Source organism: Tasmannia lanceolata, unplaced genomic scaffold (assembly GCF_043159265.1).
Source record: "Tasmannia lanceolata isolate RefF3 unplaced genomic scaffold, GAP_Taslan_0.1 ptg000023l, whole genome shotgun sequence".
NCBI classification, from domain to species: Eukaryota; Viridiplantae; Streptophyta; class Magnoliopsida; order Canellales; family Winteraceae; genus Tasmannia; species Tasmannia lanceolata.
Window position 1 is genome coordinate 37,247,715 of NW_027518700.1, and position 20,889 is coordinate 37,268,603.

Genomic DNA, 20,889 nt, shown 5'->3' on the forward strand with positions numbered 1-20,889 from the left:
TTATGTGCAAATCATGATAATGATGTGAATGAAGACAAATAAAACTCCTGAATCGAGGGTTTATGTTGATAGATAAACAAGGTTTTGAATCAAACCCTAATTTTAAGTTTTAATGCATGAAAACCTTAATTTTAGTTGGAGAAGACAAGGGCATAACAATCATTTCCCCCTTTCCGTCTACTCCGTCATGTTAAAAAAACCCACGGAAACCACAGGGGGTGTGTTTGATGACTTTCAAACCACAGGGTTTAAAGCGGAATATGGCCAAACCACAGGGGGGTCTATATGTAATTTTCCTTCATTCAATGAACGAAGCAGAACTTCTGAGCATGGATCCAGCAATCATAGCATCGTCAAAAGCAATATTAAGTAAGAAGAAAGAAGCAATCCATCATGTAAAACTGCCAATCAAAATCAGAAAACCCATTTCACATGTAGATAAGCTCCGATTTGTAGAATCTACAGCTGGGTTTGCCAAAATCATAGAAGAAATGTGATTATTTAATCACTCAAAGCACTTCATTTATTAGTCTGACGTATCTGTGACATATCCATTACATTTAGGCACATTATTTTTACACACATTCATTACCTACAGGCACATTACTTTTACAACTGTACAAATGTATGATGAATGGCTATTGATTACACAAATCAGGTGGCAAAAAATATGTACATATTGAAGAGACGAACCAATACATTTGATCAGGCAAAGAGCTCAAGTGTTTCTTCATCTAATAGATCATCTAAAATCCATTCTTCCAACTCAAGTCCCACATATTCAGTATCAAATTGGAGATTCATCCACCCATCACTCTTTGCAAGATCTCTCCCCACAACGCAGTCCAACGAAGGATTACGCTCTGGCTGCAAACTCAAGTGGCAACTAATACTTCTCCACACCTCCTCAAGAACATGGTACCCCACGGGCATAGGCCGAATGTGAGAATTGATGAACAGGAGTGAAGAGAAGTGAGTGAAAGATCTCTCATAAATTTCAAGTAATACCTCGTTGATTAAATCAAACAGAAGCAGGTTTTCGCAACCGCTGCTCATCTCTTCCCCAGAGGTGTCTCGTTTGAGCGGTGAACCCTCGAGTTCCTCGAACAATAAAGGGTCCAATGGCTGGTTAGGTGAGTACCACATTCCGAGTAACTCGTTACCGCTGAACCCAGATATTTTTAATACATCCCTCACATAATTGAATTGGGCTTCATCCATTGTGTCCACTTGAAAATCCAGAGAGTCGGAATCAGTGTGGTTATGGGGAATCTGCACCTCATGTACATATGTTACGTTTCCCACGCCATCATGGACGTCCACACGAAGTTGATCTTCTAGGTCTATCCGCGGATTCAGCTCGTCGAAATGAATGTGTCTAGGTTTCAACTGTGAGCCTGCATCAACTGGGAAAAATCAGAACTTTTTGTAATGAGTTCGAATTTCGGTGACACATTTTACACTCTGCTTGGTGCTTGATATTCAGTTTTGAAGCTTTTCGTAACCAACTTGACACAGAGCAACTCCCCAGAGTCGAATCGTATATTTTCATTTATCATTTATGTTTTTGGCTAACAAATTTAGGAGCAGATGCATAGAAAATAAAATTGCAGAGAGGATAAAAGGATCAGGGCACTCGAACATATGGGTGTCAATGGGTTGGCCTGGGACAGTAATTGGGCCAAATTTACCTTGTTATATTAGGAAGGCAGAACACAGGGTTATCCATCTTCTAATCAAAACCTGTCCCAGGCTCCACATATTGACATCCCTACCTAAAGCAGTACTAGATTTTACTTATCTTATGAGTCATATTCAAAGGTGCTCACTTAAGATGGGTTACCTGATCTGAAAAGAGGAGATAGGAGTTAAAAGAAAACTACTGGAATAGCAGAAAATATATTACCTTCCGAGACCAAAAATTTCACAGGACTAGTAATATCCTCTTGAAAACATGGAATGAGAACAGAAACTGGACTTGGTTGCGCTGGCTTAGTAATTGCAGGCTCAATCTCCTGTTCATGTAGAGGAATATAGCTGCTTTCTCCCACTGTGAAATCATCAACGATGCCAACCACTTCAGCATTTTCATCACCTTTGGTATCCAATAACAATTGATTGGGATCTCCATCGATTGGACCACTTGCATTTTCTTGTACACACTGTTCTTGATTTCCATTTTCTATAGAGGAATTCAACTGAGATGATTCTGTATTTATAAGAGTATTCACTGACTTTTGTTCATCAGGACGGATGTTTTCAGCATCTGCACTGCAGTCCACAAAAGACATAGTTGGCGCCACTGTATGAAGTGTGTCACGAGGTACTTCACTTTCCAAATCACTAGATTCTATACCTAATGAATAAGACTTGAAGTCAGGTAGGGAGAGAATTCTTCCAAAGGTTTTTGAGGCTCGGTCATCCTGAGAACCCTCCCACTTGGAAGAAGCAGAGCGAAGCTTTGGAGTGTCTCTGCTTAAATTAGGCTCAAGCAAGTGAGAATACCTCTCAAGGGATTCAGTAAGAGAGTGGGATCTTCGTATGAGGCTAACTGAACCATCACTTTCATAACCACTTCTTGGGCTGTCAGTTGCAAGCTTCACATTTTTGGAAGCTTTGCGGCCATTAGGGATTCTATGAAGAATCCCATCCATAGCAATCCGAAGTTGCTCTTTTTTGCTCTCATTGATTGCATGTGTGATTTTCTGCTTGATGTCTTTAAAACGGTTCCTGGCTATTCCATTATCCCTCTCGTTTTTCGACGCATGAGGAGGTGCACCCAGTAAAGGCTCTGAACTGCTACTGACTCCAGCAATTTCAGTAACATCATTTCCATTGGGAGACTGATAATTACTGCCCACCTTGTCGTCAGTCGTTAATGGCGTAGAATCACCATAGTTATCCTCAGTGTTCAATACTGTTGGTGAGTTCTCAGCTTCCAGCTTTCCTTGTCGTTTTGCAAAGGACATAATGTCCTTATGTTTAAGTTTGATAAGCCCAACATTCTTTCTCACTGATGGCTCAGCCCCAGGAAATGACCCAGACTTGGTTAATACCAGCTCTGCACTGGAAGTGCACTGGGAATGATTTGCTAGAACGGAACTTGGATCTTGTAGAATTTTCAAAAATACTTCTCTGTTTGCATTAAATAGCTCCAGTGCATCCAGAAACTCCTTTGACTGGTGAACTGCAACAACATCTCTTGCGAGCTCCTTACCATCAACAAACGTCTGCTCTAACAATGCTGCCCTAGCCTCATCTAATTTTTCCTCGAGAATTTCATGCTTCTCAAGGAACTGTCTCCTGAGCTCATAAAGCTGGTCATGCCCCAATTGCGTGCTATTCATAGTGCCACATACCTCACATCGTTTATTGTAAACAATTGGCTCGTCAGGGGATTGGACCAAAATAGGATTGTAGACACTGCTTGTACAAGGGTTTGTCTCATGTGGGTGGAGCTCAATTATTGGACTGTCACCGTCTGCACTCAGTTCGCTAATGAGATCAAGTTCTGCATCTTCCATATGATGGATGGAATACGTGCGTGTCAACCGTGCTATTGGTCTCTTCTGGTTCTGTTCTTTAGACATCTCTTCAGCAATTAGTGCCTTTATACGCCTACCAGATTTTTTTCTTGTTGGATTGGTCTCTTTCATCTTGTCTCCAAGCTGATGCATTTCAAATGCAAATAATCAAACAACTTAGATTAGTAAGAGATGTGAAAACCAACATGCAAACAGCCACTTCATAATACAAACGACTCAATTAAAATAGAAACTTTTTAGCTTTTCTGTTTAGGAATAGATGTTTCATCTCTAGTAAGCTATGAAGAGGATGTGTGATAGAGTGGTGGAGCACTTTGCATCTCTAGATGAATCAGGCTTGATTTCACATGAAAAGCAAAGCTTACTTAAAATTTGGATTTGTTATTGTTTTTTGAAATTTAAAATTTGGAATTATTATTACTCCCTAGAATTATATTTTCTTAGTAATGGTTCCTCACCTCACCTCAACTCAACTCAACTCAACAAATCCTTTGTCCCAAACTAGTTGGGGTCGGCTAAATGAATCCTTTAGAAAAAATTCATGAAGAAGGTAAAAGTAATCTACCCGGTTCTAATCCTAGTTCTAGTTGGGTTCTTCTACGTGGATCATTTTCTTCCATTCTATCCTATCCAAGGTCATGTTCTTTGTTATGTTCCTAGCTATCAAGTATTTGCTCACTGTTTCTACCCAAGTTGTTTTCGGTCTGCCCCTACCTCTTTTTACTCCATCAATTTGGCACGAGTCGCCTCTTCTCACCGGAGCATCCAAAGGCCTACGTTGGATATGTCCAAACCATCTTAAGCGGTGCTCTCTCATCTTCTCCTCAATTGGAGCCACCCCCACCTTTTTACGAATGTCGTCATTTTTAATTCTATCTAGCCTTGTGTGGCCGCACATCCATCAAAGCATTCGCATCTCTGCTACACTCATCTTATGCACATGCTGCTTCTTGGTTGCCAAACATTCTGAGCTGTACAGCATGGCTAGCCTCACAACTGCCTTATAAAACTTTCCCTTCAACTTGGTAGGGATTTTACGATCGCACAAAATTCCTGAGGCAAGCTTCCACTTCAACCAACCTGCTCTTATTCTATGGCTAACATCCTCTTCAATCTAGCCTTCCTTATGTAGAGTTGAACCAAGATAGCGAAAGATATCCCTCTTAGGTACCTCCTGTCCAGTCATATTTACTACATCCTCATCCCGCCTTTTTACATTACTAAAGTTGCAGTCCATATATTCTTAGTCCTACTCAGTCTAAAACCTTTAGATTCCAAAGTAGCTCTCCATAACTCTAATTTAGCATTTACTCCTGCTTTGGTTTCGTCGATTAATACTATGTCATCTGCAAATAACATACACCACGACACCTAGATACCCTCCGTAAGCTCATCCATAACTAGCGTAAAAAGATAAGGGCTTAGAGCTGATCCTTGGTGCAGTCCTATAGTAATTGGAAACCCACTAGACGTTCCATCCATAGTTCTGACACTAGTTACTGCTCCATCATACATATCCTTACTCACATCAACATATTTAGTAGGCACTTTTTTCCTTTCAAGGACCCACCACATAACACTCCTGGGAACCCTATTATACGCTTGTTCCAAATCAATGAAAACCATATGAAGGTCATTTTATTTTCTCTAAATCTCTCCATTAACTGCCTAATCAAGAAGATAGCTTCCATAGTCGATCGACTGGGCATGAAGCCAAATTGATTCTCTGACAACTTAGTCTCTTTTCTTAGTCTATGCTCAATTACCCTCTCCCAAAGCTAATTCCCCGATAATTGGTGCAACTCTGAATATCCCCTTTATAGGTACTAATGTACTCTTCCTGTACTCATCAGGCATCTTCTTAGTCTTCAAAATATTGTTAAATAATCTAGTTAACCAAACCAAACCCACATCACCCAAGCATCTCCATGTCTCAGTAGGAATATCGTCAGGCCCCCCAGCCCTATCTAATTTCATAATTTTCATAGCTAGTCTTACCTCTGATGTTCGGATTCTACGAACGAACCTCCGATTTGTATCATCAAAAGCGTTATCAAGTTCTCCCAAATTCGCTACAGGTTATCCATTAAACAACTTATTGAAGTAACTTCTCCACCTCTCTTTAACCTCGTTTTCTTTTACTAACAATCTTTGATTCTCGTCTTTGATGCATTTTATATGATTCAAGTCCCTGTTCTTCCTTTCTCTCATCTTAGCAAGCTTGTAGACATCTTTTTCACCCTCTTTCGTCCCTAACTTGTGGTACAAATCCTCATATGCCTTGCCTCTAGCTTCTCTTACTGCCTTCTTAGCTTCTTTTCTAACAAATTTATACTTCTCAATGTTCTCCTCATTTCTACACTTATGTAAACATTTATAACACTATCTTTTAGACTTAATTGCCTTTTGGACCTCCTCATTCTAACACCATGTGTCTTTAGACGGCGGCAAACTTCCTCTAGATTCTCCAAGTACCTCCCTAGCCACTATCCTGATATAACTAGACATCCCATTCCACATAATATTAGTCCCCTCTTCTTTAAGCAGCCTATCCTTAAACATCTTTAGTTTTTCCCCTTTGAGATCCCACCACCTAGTCCTCGGTTGTCTAACATCTCTATCTTTTCTCCTCCAACGTTTGATGTATATATCCAACACCACTAGCCTATGTTGTGTGACTAAACACTCCCCGGGTATGGCTTTACAATCTTTACACACAGCTCTGTCCTCTCTCCTAGTGAGGATAAAATCTATCTGGCTACAGTTGTTGCCACCGCTAAAGGTTATCAAGTGTGAATCTCTTTTCTTAAAAAAAGTATTTGTTAACATCAAATCATATGCCACTGCAAACCCTAAAATATCTTCTCCTGCCTCATTCCTATTGCCAAAACCCAATCCTCCAGGAACCCTCTCAAAACCTCCACTAGTTCTTCCCACATGACCATTTAAATCTCCTCCTATAAATAACTTCTCTCCATGTGGTATTCCCTGGACTACTTCATCCATATTGTCCCAAAATTGCATGTTGACAGAATCATTTAATCCTATTTGAGGGGCATACGAACTAATAACGTTAATCGTCTTTTCACCTAATACTAATTTAATTAGAATAATTCTATCACCCTTCCTTTTAACATCTACAACCTCATCTCTTAGGCTCTAATCTATTATGATCCCTATACCATTTCTATTCCTCTCATCCCTGTATACCATAACTTGAAACACGTATTTTCTATTTCCCTATCCTTTTCTCCTGCCCATTTAGTCTCCTGAAGACAAGCTATATTAACTCTCCTTCTACTCGGTGTATCAACTAATTCCCTCAGCTTACCTGTTAGTGAACCTATGTTCCAACTGGCTAAACGAATCCTACTCTCTTGGACTAGCTTCCTCGCCCTTCGCACCTGTCCAGTAGAGTGCAAGGACCCTTGCCCATTTTCCACCACACCTAGGCACCGATGTGGCACGTCACCAAGGGAGTGATGGCCTAGGACTCGCCTCCTCACCCGCCGCACCCGCCCATGAAGGTGAAATGACCCTTTCTTAGTAATGGTTCCTGCAAGGAAGAATTCAAACCAGCGATCAAATTTTTTTTTTTTTTAATGGTGATAGATTTTATTAAAAGAGACCAAGATGGTAAAAAAACAAAGAGAAGAATACACCAAAGTATACAAACGCAAAAACAAGAAAAGAGAGAACAATAGTCAAGGAGGAAGAAAATTGAATTGTTCCAACGCCACCAAATGAACCCTGGACCTGGCAAGCTTATCCGCATCAACATTAGCCTATCTTTTAATGTGGCGAAAGGATATTTGAGAACTACCCACAATATCTTTCATTTTGTTAAAAAAGTCTGCAAAATGCTGAGGGAAAATATGAGACCCGGGTAACCACCGAATCATGTTGAGAGAATCCCCTTCTACTCTCACTCGATTGAGATCTTCCCCCACTAATAGCTTCACTCCTTGGTGGACTGCTCGAACCTGCACTTCACTGGAATCTGCAATTCCAATAATACCTCAAAAGCCCATCTCACCGCTCCCTCCTCATCTCTTACACACGATCAGTGATTAAAAAAAAAATAACAAATAGCAAAGTGACCAAAAGTGGCTCAACTGCAAACCTCCGCTTTTACAATAGTAATTGCTCAAGGTGTAATTTGAGTAAAATTACAACCCAAAGAGATTTTGGTTATTAACCCTGCATTTTGTTGTAGGGATAACAACCAACTAGACCTCGGATAGGATAGAATGGAAGAAAATGATTCACGTAGACAAACTTAACTAGAGCCAGGATTAGAGCCAGATAGATTCCTTTCACCTTCTTCATGAAATTTTTCTAAAGGATTCATTTAGCCGACCCCAACTAGTTTAGGACAAAGGCTTTGTTGAGTAGAGTTGAGTAGATCCCTACATTTTGCTATGTGACTTAAAGTGCAGAAGAAGAAAACACCATAATTAACATTAAATCTACATACTCAACTCAATCCAACTCAACAAAGTCTTTGTCCCAAACTAGTTGGGGTCGGCTAAATGAATCCTTTAGAAAAATTTCATGAAGAAGGTGAAAGGAATCTACCCGGCTCTAATCCTGGCTCTAGTTGGGTTCTTCTACGTGGATCATTTTCTTCCTTTCTATCCTCTCCAAGGTCATGTTCTCTGTTATGTTCCTAGCTATTAAGTCTTTCCTCACTGTTTCTACCCAAGTTGTTTTCAGTCTGCCCCTACCTCTTTTTACTCCATCAATTTGGCACGAGTTGCCTCTTCTTACTGGAGCATCCAAAGGCCTGCGTTGGATGTCCAAACCACCTCAAGCGGTGCTCTCTCATCTTCTCCTCAATTGGAGCCACCCCCACCTTTTTACGAATGTCTTCATTTTTAATTCTATCTAGCCTTGTGTGGCCGCACATCCATCTAAGCATTCGCATCTCTACTACACTCATCTTATGCACATCCTGCTTCTTGGTGGCCCAACATTCTAAGATGTACAGCATGGCTGGCCTGACAGCTGTCTTATAAAACTTTCCCTTCAACTTGGTAGGGATTTTACGGTCACACAAAACTCTTGAGGCAAGCTTCCCCTTCAACTTGGTAGGGATTTTACGGTCACACAAAACTCTTGAGGCAAGCTTCCACTTCAACTATCCTCTTCAATCTCTCCTTCCTTATGTAGAATTGAACCAAGATAGTGAAAGATATCCCTCTTAAGTACCTCCTGTCCAGTCATATTTACTACATCCTCATCCCACCTCCTTACATTACTAAAGTTGCACTCCATAGACTCTGTCTTAGTCCTACTCAGTCTAAAACCTTTGGATTCCAAAGTAGTTCTCCATAACTCTAACTTAGCATCTACTCTTGCTTTGGTTTCGTCGATTAATACTATGTCATCTGCAAATAACATACACCACGACACCATAGCCTAGATACCCTCCGTAAGCTCATCCATAACTAGCGTAAAAAGATAAGGGCTTAGAGCTGATCCTTGGTGCAGTCCTATTGTAATTGGAAACTCACTAGACGTGCCATCCGTGGTTCTGACACTCGTTCTTTTAAAAAAACAACATTAAATCTACATACATTAGCAATATCACTCTCTCTCTCACCTAGAAATGGAGTTAAGATCTCTAAAGAGCATTTCTTAGGCTGTTCTTGAACTTTGAACTCAACACATTCATGTACAACATATGACATTATAACTGTGTCACTAAATGTTGCAAGTCTTATCACCAATAAAACAATTGGATCCTGTTATGAAACTAAATTGGTTTGCAACGAATTTGATCTTCTTAGAGGGAAGATCAGCCTTTTGATCCACTTCAAGGGAAGGATCAATCCTCTTTTGTGCAAAAACACAATTTTTGTAACAAATTTTTTCATTCCCCAAGAAAGGTTGTGTACAACTTATTTATAGAAAATCCCTAATCAAGATAGCCCTTATCTCTAAGAGTCCTACATATACTAAACATCCAAAGAGCATATCTAAAAATAACAGATATTTCTAAACAGATTTATTTCAGCCAAGGTGAGACCCATTTAGACACGTAGCATTCCACCCGCCTTGAAATCAACCTTGTCCTCAAGGTTGGAGATTGCAGACCAATTGATGAAAAATCAAATCGTGCGTATTTTTTGAAAGTTTTTTTCCGTCTCCCTCATTTTCTTCTTCTCTTTGTCTTGCGATAGGTCTTCATCAATGCATGAAACAACTCCATTTTCAAAACGATCTCATTACGGTGTTCATCAAAGCTCCTTCGTTGTGTTCTCCTGGCATGATTGGGATGTTAATGTACAAATGGCTGTGGGGGAGAAGAGGAACGGTAGACTCTTTGGCGACGAACTTTCTTTTGTGGCTTTTTCACCTTTTCTTATGGCTGATTTTTTCTCCATTCTTCTCTTCTCCTCTTTTTCTGTTTCTCCGTTTCCGATTTGTATTTTTCTTTTCTTCAATTTGCTTTCTTTCATCTTCGCGAATTTCCTTGATCAGTATGCTGATTTTGTTCAATCCTTCAGCAAATCGTTGTTGCTCTTCTATCATTTTTGAAACAGATACTTTCATCTACTGAAAATCATCACGCAGGGAATCAAAAATCTTCAAAGATGCATTCATGGTGCAGGACCGACTGCTCTGATACCACTTGTTACGAACCTAAATCGGTCCGCAACGGATTTGATCTTCTAGAGGGAAGATCATGCTGTTGATCCACTTCGAAGAGTCACAACTAATTGAAGAGATGAACAAAACCCCAATCTTTGGGTGATGTAGACAAAACTCCAATCTCCATAGGAGATTGTTAGAACTGGATAGTATTGTTTTTAGTTTTTACACATTTGGTTAAGACCAGGATCCATATCGAAATAAAGGAGACGAAAAGGGTAATGTGATGATGAATAGAACCAATTTAAAAAAAGGATGGGTGTGGACCAAGTCTAGATTACCTTTTTCTTCCTACAGAAGGAAAATACCCTTGAAACGGCCCTTGAAACTACATTTATCTTCGAAGAGAAGAAGAAGAAAGGGAAGGACGAGAGCGTGGTTCTGTTGATGGGTTAGAAGATGCCATGCCATCATGCTGTGGCGATGAAGTTGACGGTGTGGTCGGCAGCGAAATGAGGGTAGAGGTTTTGAAGTTGCTGGTTTTTTGTTAGAGAGAGATGGTACTCATGTCGGGTGGGACTGCATAGCTGTCATTGGGTTACATGCTGCATCCGTTTGGACCTTTAACTTACCATAATACATAAAAGGATGGTTTTAAATGTGACTCGTGGGCCAATAAAATCCTGAGTATTTTCAAGCAGGTGGTTACCCGCTTGACGCTAGCAATCCTCATATACATATATACATATACAGCCTCATGGCATTTAGATATATTTGTGAGAAAAAGCTTTTGCTATGAAGAACATCTTCTTCGCCATAGACTGTTGTGTGATCCGCAATCGAACTAAGGTGGTGTGATGCCCTAGGAATACCATCTGTTTGATGCTTGACGGTATCGTTGATGCGACTGCAACAAATCTATCTTCTTCTTTCTATTTTTTTAAGGTAACATCTCAACCAGCCATTAAAAAAAGACAGAAAAAGGTAGCACCCCAACAATCTACTTCTTTCTCTACTCAAATTTTCATGCTTCCATAACCCTTGGATTTTATTTTTATTGATTTTGAAATCCATGGGAAAAAATTTAGGGTTCCCATGGATATTGTCATCAAGAGGAACAATCTGAACGAAACAAATCAAAGATATGTTGGGAAGTTAGATTAATCTCATCCACTGAATTTATATAGTGGTTAGCTATCATAATCCAACTGTCGGATATGGTTGAATTTTTTAAGGATTGCTTTATTTATCTTAGATCTGAAATCCTGTGGTTGGATTTGGTTCTATTTTGAACTCCCTAATTAGACGAGTCTAGGGTAAAATCTTTGAAGAGACCAGTATTAGTTTTTCATGGTTCATTAGTCCTGATTCAAAAGAAATTTTTGCTACAATTCCATACATATGCATTACTGAAGTGGTTTATTTTTTTTAAACTAATGTAAATCAAGATATATAAATATGTCTACTAATCAGCCAAGTAGAGTTGGTAACAACTGTGAATCAAACTACTTAGAACATTTGTTTTAATAAATGCATGGGGGATGAGTGTTGGAAACATGCCTAGTTACGGTTTTTGCAAGGGGACGAAAGAACTGTCTCTAAATAGAAGCAGCAACCATGATAAGGATCAGAAGCTATAGTGACTAGTAAAATGTCCAAAAGAGAGACAATAGAAACTGTAAAAAGAATATGCATTCGTTTCCTTTAATAGTTGACCTAGATAGGAAATCCTTTCCTTGATTGTAACTACACAAATATATATATATATATATATATATGGGAATTGCTAGCGTCCATCACAGAAGGCATTTCGCGGCTGGTCTGCTGCATTTCAGACCAGCCACCTCGTGAATGGAGACAAAAGCTGTTGTCTTCATTCACGAGGTGGCTGGTCTGACATGCAACAGACCAGCGGCAAAGTGCCTTTTGCGACGGACCCTAGAAAATCCCTATATATATATATATATATATATATATATATATATATATATATATATATATACAATATGCATTTGTTTCCTTTAATAGCTCATCTACATAGGAAATTTTTTCCTTGATTGAACTCCAACACCATGCTAAATAAATCATTTACCATGGACTTACAAGGCAATAGGCTTCTTCTTCATTCATAAGCTCACGGGCATCAGCACCAGTGGTGTTTAGTTTTGTTCTTGGAATTTTGATGCCTGTAAAGAAGGAAAAGGTTAAAAAGTACATGCATCACAATAAATGTACAATTCGTCAATTTAACAAAATATACCAAAAGATGAAGCACATGCAGGCATTTTCCCCAACACCCCAGAAAGACATCCATGAAAGCAACATGAAAGACATCACCTCAAGGCGTAAAGATATTCTACAGCCACAAGCATTCATTTCCTGCTAAGTTACTTCTAAAAAGATTAAAAAAATCTGGGAACTGTAATCATGGGTTTGTCAAGAAAAAATAAATAAATTGAAAATAGGAACATTGAAAATTGATGTTGTCTCATAACATTAGCTTGATCAGAGAATTTTTCCTTCAATCTTGATAGAAATATAAGTGCTTTTACCCAACAGGTATCCTAGCACAACTAGTGGAATAATCACTGTTAAAGTCAGGTTTTCTGTTAGTAGGGGCAGTTTGGGTATTATGTAAATAGCATTTAAGTTAATGAAACAAAGGAGGAGATAATGAGGCAGAACACACATTTTTCTCCTTAACGTTTGGAGATATTAAGACAGAACTCATATTTATCTCCTTAACCATTTCTATGTTTTTCTCCTTTCCTGCCCTCACTAGTGACATGGTATCAGACCATCATATCTGATCTAGTCCTAGGTATTCTCCTCCCTTGATTTCTCTCCACATTTCTTTTTCCTTTTTTTCTTCTCTGTATCTTTTTCTGATGTACTTGGAGACTACTTGAAGAACCCTAGATCTATAGTTTCCAAGCGTGCAGCAACCACAATGGCTGGCCGTGGTTTCAATTTGTGTTCTGTTCATGTTCTCTTTTGAACTCAACTCAACTCAACTCAACTAAACAAAGACTTTGTCCCAAACTAGTCGGGGTCGGCTAAATGAATCCTTTAGAAAAATTTCATGAAGAAGGTGAAAGGAATCTACCCAGCTCTAGTTCGGTTCTTCTACGTGGATCATTTTCTTCCATTCTATCATATCCAAGGTCGTGTTCTCTTTTGAAGAATGATAATAAAAGGGTAATAGTGGGCTTGTATGTGTGAAGCTGTGGTAAAAGTACGATTGGTATTCATATATTGAATGTGAAGAGCTCTATTGGTTCACAAGGGCAGGTTACTACAAATTGTGGAGTGATTCTGTTGATTTGGATGTACTAATCAGCAGCAAATCGTGGAGTCCCACATCATGCAGTTATGTTCAATATTTGTGATTGTTTTAATATTTGTTAATCTGTCTACTGACTGAAACAAGTAACTTGAATCATATTAAAATTCTTGTTCCTGTCTTGAAGTAAATTGACGTAGGACACTAGGTTATTAATTATTATTATTTTTTTCTGTAGGAAAGTTGGTGATTAGTTTCTTGATTTATTAGGATTTTATTTCCCAAGTGTAGTACGATTATTAGCATCTTTCTTTCTTTTCTTTCCACTAGGATTAGTATCTTATTTTTCTTAGGAAGTTTTACTTTTCTAGCATTAGTTTCCTGTTTTGTTGGTCTCTTAAGTGGGAAAGAGATATTGTTGCTTTAGTAGGATTTGCTTTCTTTTTTCTATAAATATGAGAGCTCGTATGTGAAAGAGATGATTATTGGAATAATATCAAATTCGTTTGTCTCTCTATCACTCTTCTTCTGTCTTCTTTCCTAGTGGATTCTAGGGTTCCTCTTCTTCCCTTCGTCTCTTTTCTTTCCTAGTGGATTCTAGGATTCTTCTTCTTCTTCCCTGGTGGATTCTAGGGCATATTTCGGATCGTACACTTCGGCTGCGATTCTCGTTTGATCCGTTGTGTTAGTTGGTATCAGAGCGAGGCTTCTCCTCATATAGGACCATCTTGATTCAACGTCAAACCACCGCCAACCCCGAAGATCGGATTTCTGATGCGGATTTGTCGCACAAATGGCCAGGCTTCACATATTTTGCGCCATCCAATCCAAGATTTCAAGTTAATTTTCTAATCTCTCTCAACCCCACTCATCTTTCTCACCCCCCTGCTTCTAATCTTGCAGCAGAAACACAGCTTTTCTGGTTTCGTCTTTGCCGCAAAAAACTGCCAGAAAAGGCCATCTTCTCCACTTCGTAAGATCCTATTATTTAGCCATAGTTCCCTGTGTTATAGCCTTTCCTTTCTTTTTCCTATTTTCTTGGATGCAAATAGCTAATTTTCTAGTTTAACCGCAAGCCCTGGAATTTCTATGCTTTGCCGCATAACACAACTTGCCTATCTGCAATTCCTACTATTTACTTTTGCAATTTCGTCCCTTTTAGCACTAACAACACTTTGAGATAGCAGAGAGTCTTTCCTGAATGTATTGCTGAAGGATTCATCAGAATTATCATCCTCCCCAATGGAACTGGCGTCTCTGATTTGATCATCAAGGGTACATGAAGATTCTCCAACATCATCATCATGATGGTCATTTCTTACATCTGAATAGTCCACATTTTCTAGCTTTTCACAGTTAAATTCTTCCATATGATCATCCTGAGAGTCAATCACATCATCATACTCGTCATCAAAGTCAGCTTCTTCATTTTGAAAGTCCATATCCACACAATCAGCCAGGCCATTCCCTCTTCTTCGTGATTCTGACTTCTTTTCATAGCTTGACCTTTTCATAGACTCACCATCAGAAGCCTTACCAAAACCACAAAGCATCACAACTGTGACGCTCTCCATTCCCTTCTACATCCTAAAACCAAAGCCACACACGCTCGGATAGAAACTTTCCATTATTGACCACCCTAAATCACCTAGAAAGTAGGCGCCCAAGAATATCCGAATCCACCCCCTTCCCTGTTAAGCAGCCACACAAACCCCTCTTTCCCTCTTTTACCTATTTCCCATCAATGCCTTTCCTTAACCAAAACCACCCACAATTTAATGCATTAAGCCATCCCTAAATTATAGCCTATATCTACCACCTCTCCTCCTACAATTTTGGCAGCCTAGACCCTCTTTCCTTTTTACCCAAAACCACAACTCTTCTGTCCCATTTACCTACCTGAATACCCTCTCTTCTCTTAACCTACAGCCTAAATTACCTTGTCTAACCAGTCATCTCTTTACCCACTTCTTTGTTTTCTTCAACATCCAAGAATTCTCATTCTCTTTAACTACCCAAAAGCTTTTCCTCATAACCAAGCCCATCCTTGCCAACCACTTTCTTTAGCACCCAACCAACTTCCTAACCACCTTTCCCATTATTTCCAAACCTTTTTCCTTTCCTTTTGCTTTCCCTTCCTCTTGTGTTATTTTATCGTCACCTTTAATCCTAACCCTTAGTAGTAGCCAAAATTTACCTTAGCCACTCATGGATCTGTCTTTCATTCCGCCCTTCTTTGGATATGGAGATTGCGAGTCCGTGTGTTTGGCGTGAATTGATGCCATTGAGGATTGCCAAGAAAATATGGTCTCACCCAAGAAAAGACGATAAAATGTGCTAGGGTGACAGTAGGTCTTTATGCTAAATCCTTCTTAATAAAGATGGAACATGAGCGATACAAATTGCGACAACCACCGTTCAGTCATTGGGAAGAAATACGTGACCCGTTTCTGAAAGAATTCGCGCCCAGATCACTCGACGAAGCATCGTGATGAAATTCTTAGTTGCAGCACACGAGTCAGAGGTGACAAATGGAGATTTACCCCCATTTCTATTACAACATCGTTCATACAGAGCATAGTGAAGGATATATTTTGCCTCAACTACCTCAGATTGAAAAGTTTATCGAAGGCATGATTTCTAGTCGAATCAAGTCCAATTTTTTGTCCACACATGCCGGATTAACAGGCATCTGAAGTATCCGATTTGATGGAAAGGATTTCAATTCAAAGTCGAAGCGATCAATTCATCTGTAGAGATATCTATTCCACAACGGGTCTAAATTTCAACTTGTTCTCTCCATTTTTGTCTAAACTCGAGGAGGAGTTTCTTTCAAGTGGGAGGTACTGACGTAGGACACTGGGTTACTAATTATTTGTTTGTTTTATTCTTTTTGAAAGTTCATGATAAGTTTCTGATGTAGTAGGATTTTATTTCCTAAATGTAGTAAGATTAACATCTTTCTTTCTTTTCTTTCCACTAGGATTAGTATCTTATTTTTCTTAGGAAGTTTTACTTTTCTAGCATTAGTTTCCTGTTTTGTTGGTCACTTAAGTGGGAAAGTGATAGTGTTGAATTAGTAGAATTTAAATTCTTTTTTTCTATAAATATGAGAGCTCGTGTGTGAAAGAGACGATTATTCGAATAATATCAAATTCGTTTCTCTCTCTATCTCTTTCTTCTTCTCTCTTCTTTCCTAGTGGATTCTAGGGTTCCTCTTCCCTTCTTCTCTCTTCTTTCCTAGTGGATTCTAGGATACTTCTTCTTTTTCCCTAGTGGATTGGGCATATTTCAGATTGTACGCTTTCGCTATGATTCTCGTTTGATCCGCTGCGTCATAAATTAGCATCCTAAAGCCTAAAACCTAATGTCTTCAAACTATTGCCGAGTCAAAAGTTGGAATTGAAGATTAAATTTGTATTTGATATCTTTGTACCTGAGAAATTATCCAATAACTTTGATATTTGAATTTTGAAATTTAGATTAATGGTTGAGAGTTGAATGTTTAGATTTGCATGTATTTTTCCTTCCCGGTTTTTCCAGTGAGAGTGCTAGGAAATCTTCCTTCCGAAGACTCACTGATTTGTTGGTCGATGAAGAAGCATCTGATTGCACAATTCATGAGCCCACATATGTGTATTTCTTAGAGCAAGATTAGAGAGACCAATTCACTCTCCTATTATAATATCTCTGCATCCATTAAGCCAAACAGGTAGTCAATCAATTGTCGGTACCAAGGATTCAATGAGGATGTTCCAAACAAGCAACAAAAATTCAAAATGGAAATTTAGTTCTTTTATGCCAGCAGTTGTCGCAAGAAAGTCTATCAAACCCAACATTGCTCACCAGCTGAGAACGTAAGGGTGCGTTTCGTTACAATTCTGATTTAGTTTCTTGATTTTGATTCTGATTTTTTATTTTGTTTTCGATTCTAATTCTAATTCTAAAGAATCATAATCATTTTTGGTAGAAAAAATTAGAATCATGGCCGATAAAATTAATTACTAATTACATGAAAAATAAATCTTCAAAAACATAAAGAGGGAAAACAATACATTGTACAAGTATCATTCATAGTCCAAAATAAGACACTTTCACCTCAAAATCAACTTTTCAGAAAGACCACAAGCAATCAGAAAACAAGAAGAAACCCATTTTCACCACTTTGACAAATTGGTTCTACAGAAGAAACCCAAATCCTGGAAATCCATCGTCAGATTCCACTTCAAAACTATACAGTAACAAGGAAGCAATTACATAAACAGCTGAAATCTACTTGCTCAAGAAAAGTAAACCCTAATTCGAACATATGGTGAAATGTCCAAAACTTCTAATTAAAGCCCCAAGGATTATTGTGGAAAGCTTTTAGCTAGTTTACAGACCATTAGCAACTTTCCATCCAACTGATTCAAGAAAGACAAACCCAAACTCCGGAATTTCAAGAAAAATTGTCAGACTATACACAAGGCTTCAACAGTTTCTATGCATTTGTGGTAAAACCCATTCCAATTCTCTCTAATTCAATCATTTAAAGAGCAACATATACAAACAAAGAAAATGCAAAGGAGGAGAGCATAGATTTTTTCTCTCTATTATCAGGAAAAGAGGAGAGAGAGAGAGAGAGAGAGAGAGAGAGAGAGATATTATTTGGGCAGCCGGCGAGTTGGCGAGTCAGAGGTCGGCAAGGGTCAGCACTCGGCGATGGTCCTCAGTCGATGTGGCTGCGAGCTCATTAGAGATGAATGGGATAAGAGTATTTAGAGGAGAGATGGGTTGGAAGAGAGGAATCTCGATAAAACGATTCACTCTCAATAGGAAACGCCAAAAACATTTTTTTTTTTTAAACGCTGCCAAACGGCACCTAAAATTTTGACTTTGTGATTTTCATAGATCAGTACATTACATAGAACTTACTACCAGAATGAAGTTATGAAGCATAAACATCTTTCAAAATTTATCAGGAACCTTTTGGGAAGTGTCCCAACAAGTTTTTACAATTTATTTTCCTCATTGTGAAGTACAATCATTTGTGATCCTCTAATCATGATTTTATTCAATGAGCCCAGCATTGTTTATCCAATTGTAGTAAACAGAAGGAAGAAATTACCAAAAGCCACAGCATCAACAACACATACGCAAACGATAAGCAAAAAATGGAAGATAAAGTGAGTTTATTAGTCAAATTACTTACCTCCGGCACGTCTTCCCCGGTAATGCTTATTGTCCGAGATCATCTTTCGGTTCATAACCCGCTGATGGAAATCGAAAAGATGAAGTATTCTCCACATACAACCTGGGTGATTTTCCTCAAAGGAAACCTTGCGCTGCATATGTTTTTCCATATCACTGAGCCCAAGTACTCAAACCCTTAAAATAACTCGGCTGCTATGCTATCAAACCTGGTTCATTAACAAAAAAAAAGAACAAAAAATCCAAGAACAAGGTAAACAAGGAGGCAACCCAATTTCCCACATAAAAGATTCTTCCATCAGTAACCAAACACAAATAAATACATACATAAATACATGCATTTATGCATAATTCGAATTAAATTTCAAAACAACCAACTGTTCCAAGCTGGAATGCTTGAAAATTCCAATAAATCATGTACAAGATTCAACAATTTGAAACTGAAAAAGGGGCATTTAACCATAATAAATTAATATCAGATACGATCCAAATCCTAACACGAATCCAAATACAATAAAACGGACAAAAGAAAAAAGAGAAACGACATTTTATCAGAGTAGCAATCGAATAAATAGGCTTGTTTTCCTTTGTTAACAATCATATATTCAAAAGGAAAAACATTATCTAGATTGAAAAAAAAAACGAATTGCAAGACCTAAGAACCTGTTTGGATTGCAAGAAAACCATTTCTGATGGAAAAACATTTGTCGGAATTTATTTTTTCTTTACACAATTTAGAAGGATATGATATGATTATGGTTAATTTAGACGGATATCATCGTAAATTAAAGGTCTATCTTCATAAAAATTGAATAGGTTCAAGTTCATCTTTTTCCGTGCGTAAGAAAGTAGAAATTTTAGAAATATTTTACCGTTCCAAATTTCTCCAAAAAATTCCTGCAATCCAAACAGAGCCTTAGGCCATCTTGGGATTGCAGTAATTTGATGGAAAAGTTTGGAAAGAAAAAATATTTCTAAAATTTCTTACTTGTTTTACTTTAAAAAAAAAAAAAACCGACAATCTGAACCAGCCCTAATCAATTTTTACTTAGAGCGACCTTCAATTTAAATTAACCATAATCATACCATTTCCCTGTAAATGGTGGGAAGAAAAAAATTCTCAAGAAAAAAGTTTTACATCAGAAATGTTTTTTCTTGAAATCCAAACAGGGCCTAATTGATCACATATCAAACCCAAGAAAAAAAAGTCAAAACATACAAAATTTCCTCCCAATCATCAAGGAGGGAGTTTGTAGCGAACCAAAAATTAATAAATGAAACATCAATCAAAGAGATAAAAATAAAACAATAGAGAAACATAACCATATGAATCATGAATCAAAGAGAGAAAAGAAAACAATAGAGAAACATACCCATTTGAAACCTTTCAAAAATAAAAATAAAAACAAAAACATACCCATTTGAATCATCAATGAAAGAAAACAATAGAAAAACATACCCATTTCGTTTGTGGAGAGAGAATCCTTGTTGGGAAGAGGGGTAGTGTTGAAGGGTAGAGGCGGCTGAGGATATATTGTATTTAATGATGTTATTATCAGGAATGAAGAGAAGACAAATAATGAAAAGTAAGAAAAAGGAGGTTTGAAACTCTCTCTCTCTCTCTCCCTCTCTCATTCTTGCCATTTTTGACCTGACCCCTACGAAAACGTTATTGGTGGTCGGTCTCCGACAAAGAGAGCCCACTTTCTTAGGCACTGTTGGTTTTGGATGTGAGAATCGATTTTGAGTCCAAAACCGATTATTGGGCTAAAAATGAATTTAAATGATTCTCCACGTTTCTGACAAACAGTCCTTTAAGATCAAGGCAACCAATGTGACTCCAACACCAATTATTAGATGGTTTTGGGCTCACAATCTGTTGTCATTACCTTAGGCCGTGTTTATTTGAGATTGTAACAAGGATTGTGAGCCCAAACATGTTGCTGGACTCAAAATTATGTTCACTTTTTTAGTCCAATAATTAATTTGGGGCCCACAAACGGCTGTCACAATTTCAAATGAACAGGGCTTTATTAAGACTAGTAAAAAATGCACGTGCATTGCACGTGCCACTAAGATATTTAAGAACATGGTTTCTATAGTGTTCGTTGCACAATATCGCAATGGAAGAATACAGAGCTTTATATTGTGGCAACTTTGACAACTCAATATGTTACAGAAAAAGGCTCACTTCCCACCTTCGTTGCGGACCCAGGAAGAATTGGTTCTAATTGTACAATGATGGCCATTCACCAAAATGGCATTTCTTAAACT

The 20,889-nt window shown here is 38.2% G+C and overlaps 1 protein-coding gene across 4 annotated transcripts; it reads right to left on the bottom strand.

Moving 5' to 3' along the window:
* Nucleotides 1–480: 480 nt before the first annotated feature.
* Nucleotides 481–20,274, bottom strand: LOC143856211 (uncharacterized). Of its 4 annotated transcripts, none has more exons than XM_077366351.1 (5): nt 20,075–20,274; nt 18,617–18,824; nt 12,246–12,328; nt 1,907–3,668; nt 481–1,406 (listed from the first exon to the last, which is right to left on the bottom strand). In XM_077366351.1, exons 2-5 carry the CDS (start codon nt 18,765–18,767, stop codon nt 706–708), a joined length of 2,697 nt encoding a protein of 898 aa, XP_077222466.1. In that variant the 5' UTR covers nt 18,768–18,824; nt 20,075–20,274; the 3' UTR covers nt 481–705. The 4 variants fall into 4 exon arrangements, with proteins under 4 accessions (XP_077222466.1, XP_077222467.1, XP_077222469.1 ...); XM_077366352.1 differs by having other exon boundaries at nt 481–1,397; nt 20,075–20,272; XM_077366354.1 differs by lacking the exon at nt 20,075–20,274 and adding an exon at nt 6,877–7,101 and having other exon boundaries at nt 18,617–18,642.
* Between the last annotated feature and the right edge of the window lie 615 nt (nt 20,275–20,889).

Coding starts and splice junctions, on each gene's coding strand:
- LOC143856211 (XM_077366351.1), bottom strand. CDS start 18,767: ATGGAAAAACATATGCAGCGCAAGGTTTCCTTTGAGGAAAATCACCCA. Junction 12,329..18,616: donor CCGGGGAAGACGTGCCGGAG/GTAAGTAATTTG, acceptor CCTTCTTTACAG/GCATCAAAATTCCAAGAACA. Junction 3,669..12,245: donor AAGAAGAAGCCTATTGCCTT/GTAAGTCCATGG, acceptor GAAATGCATCAG/CTTGGAGACAAGATGAAAGA.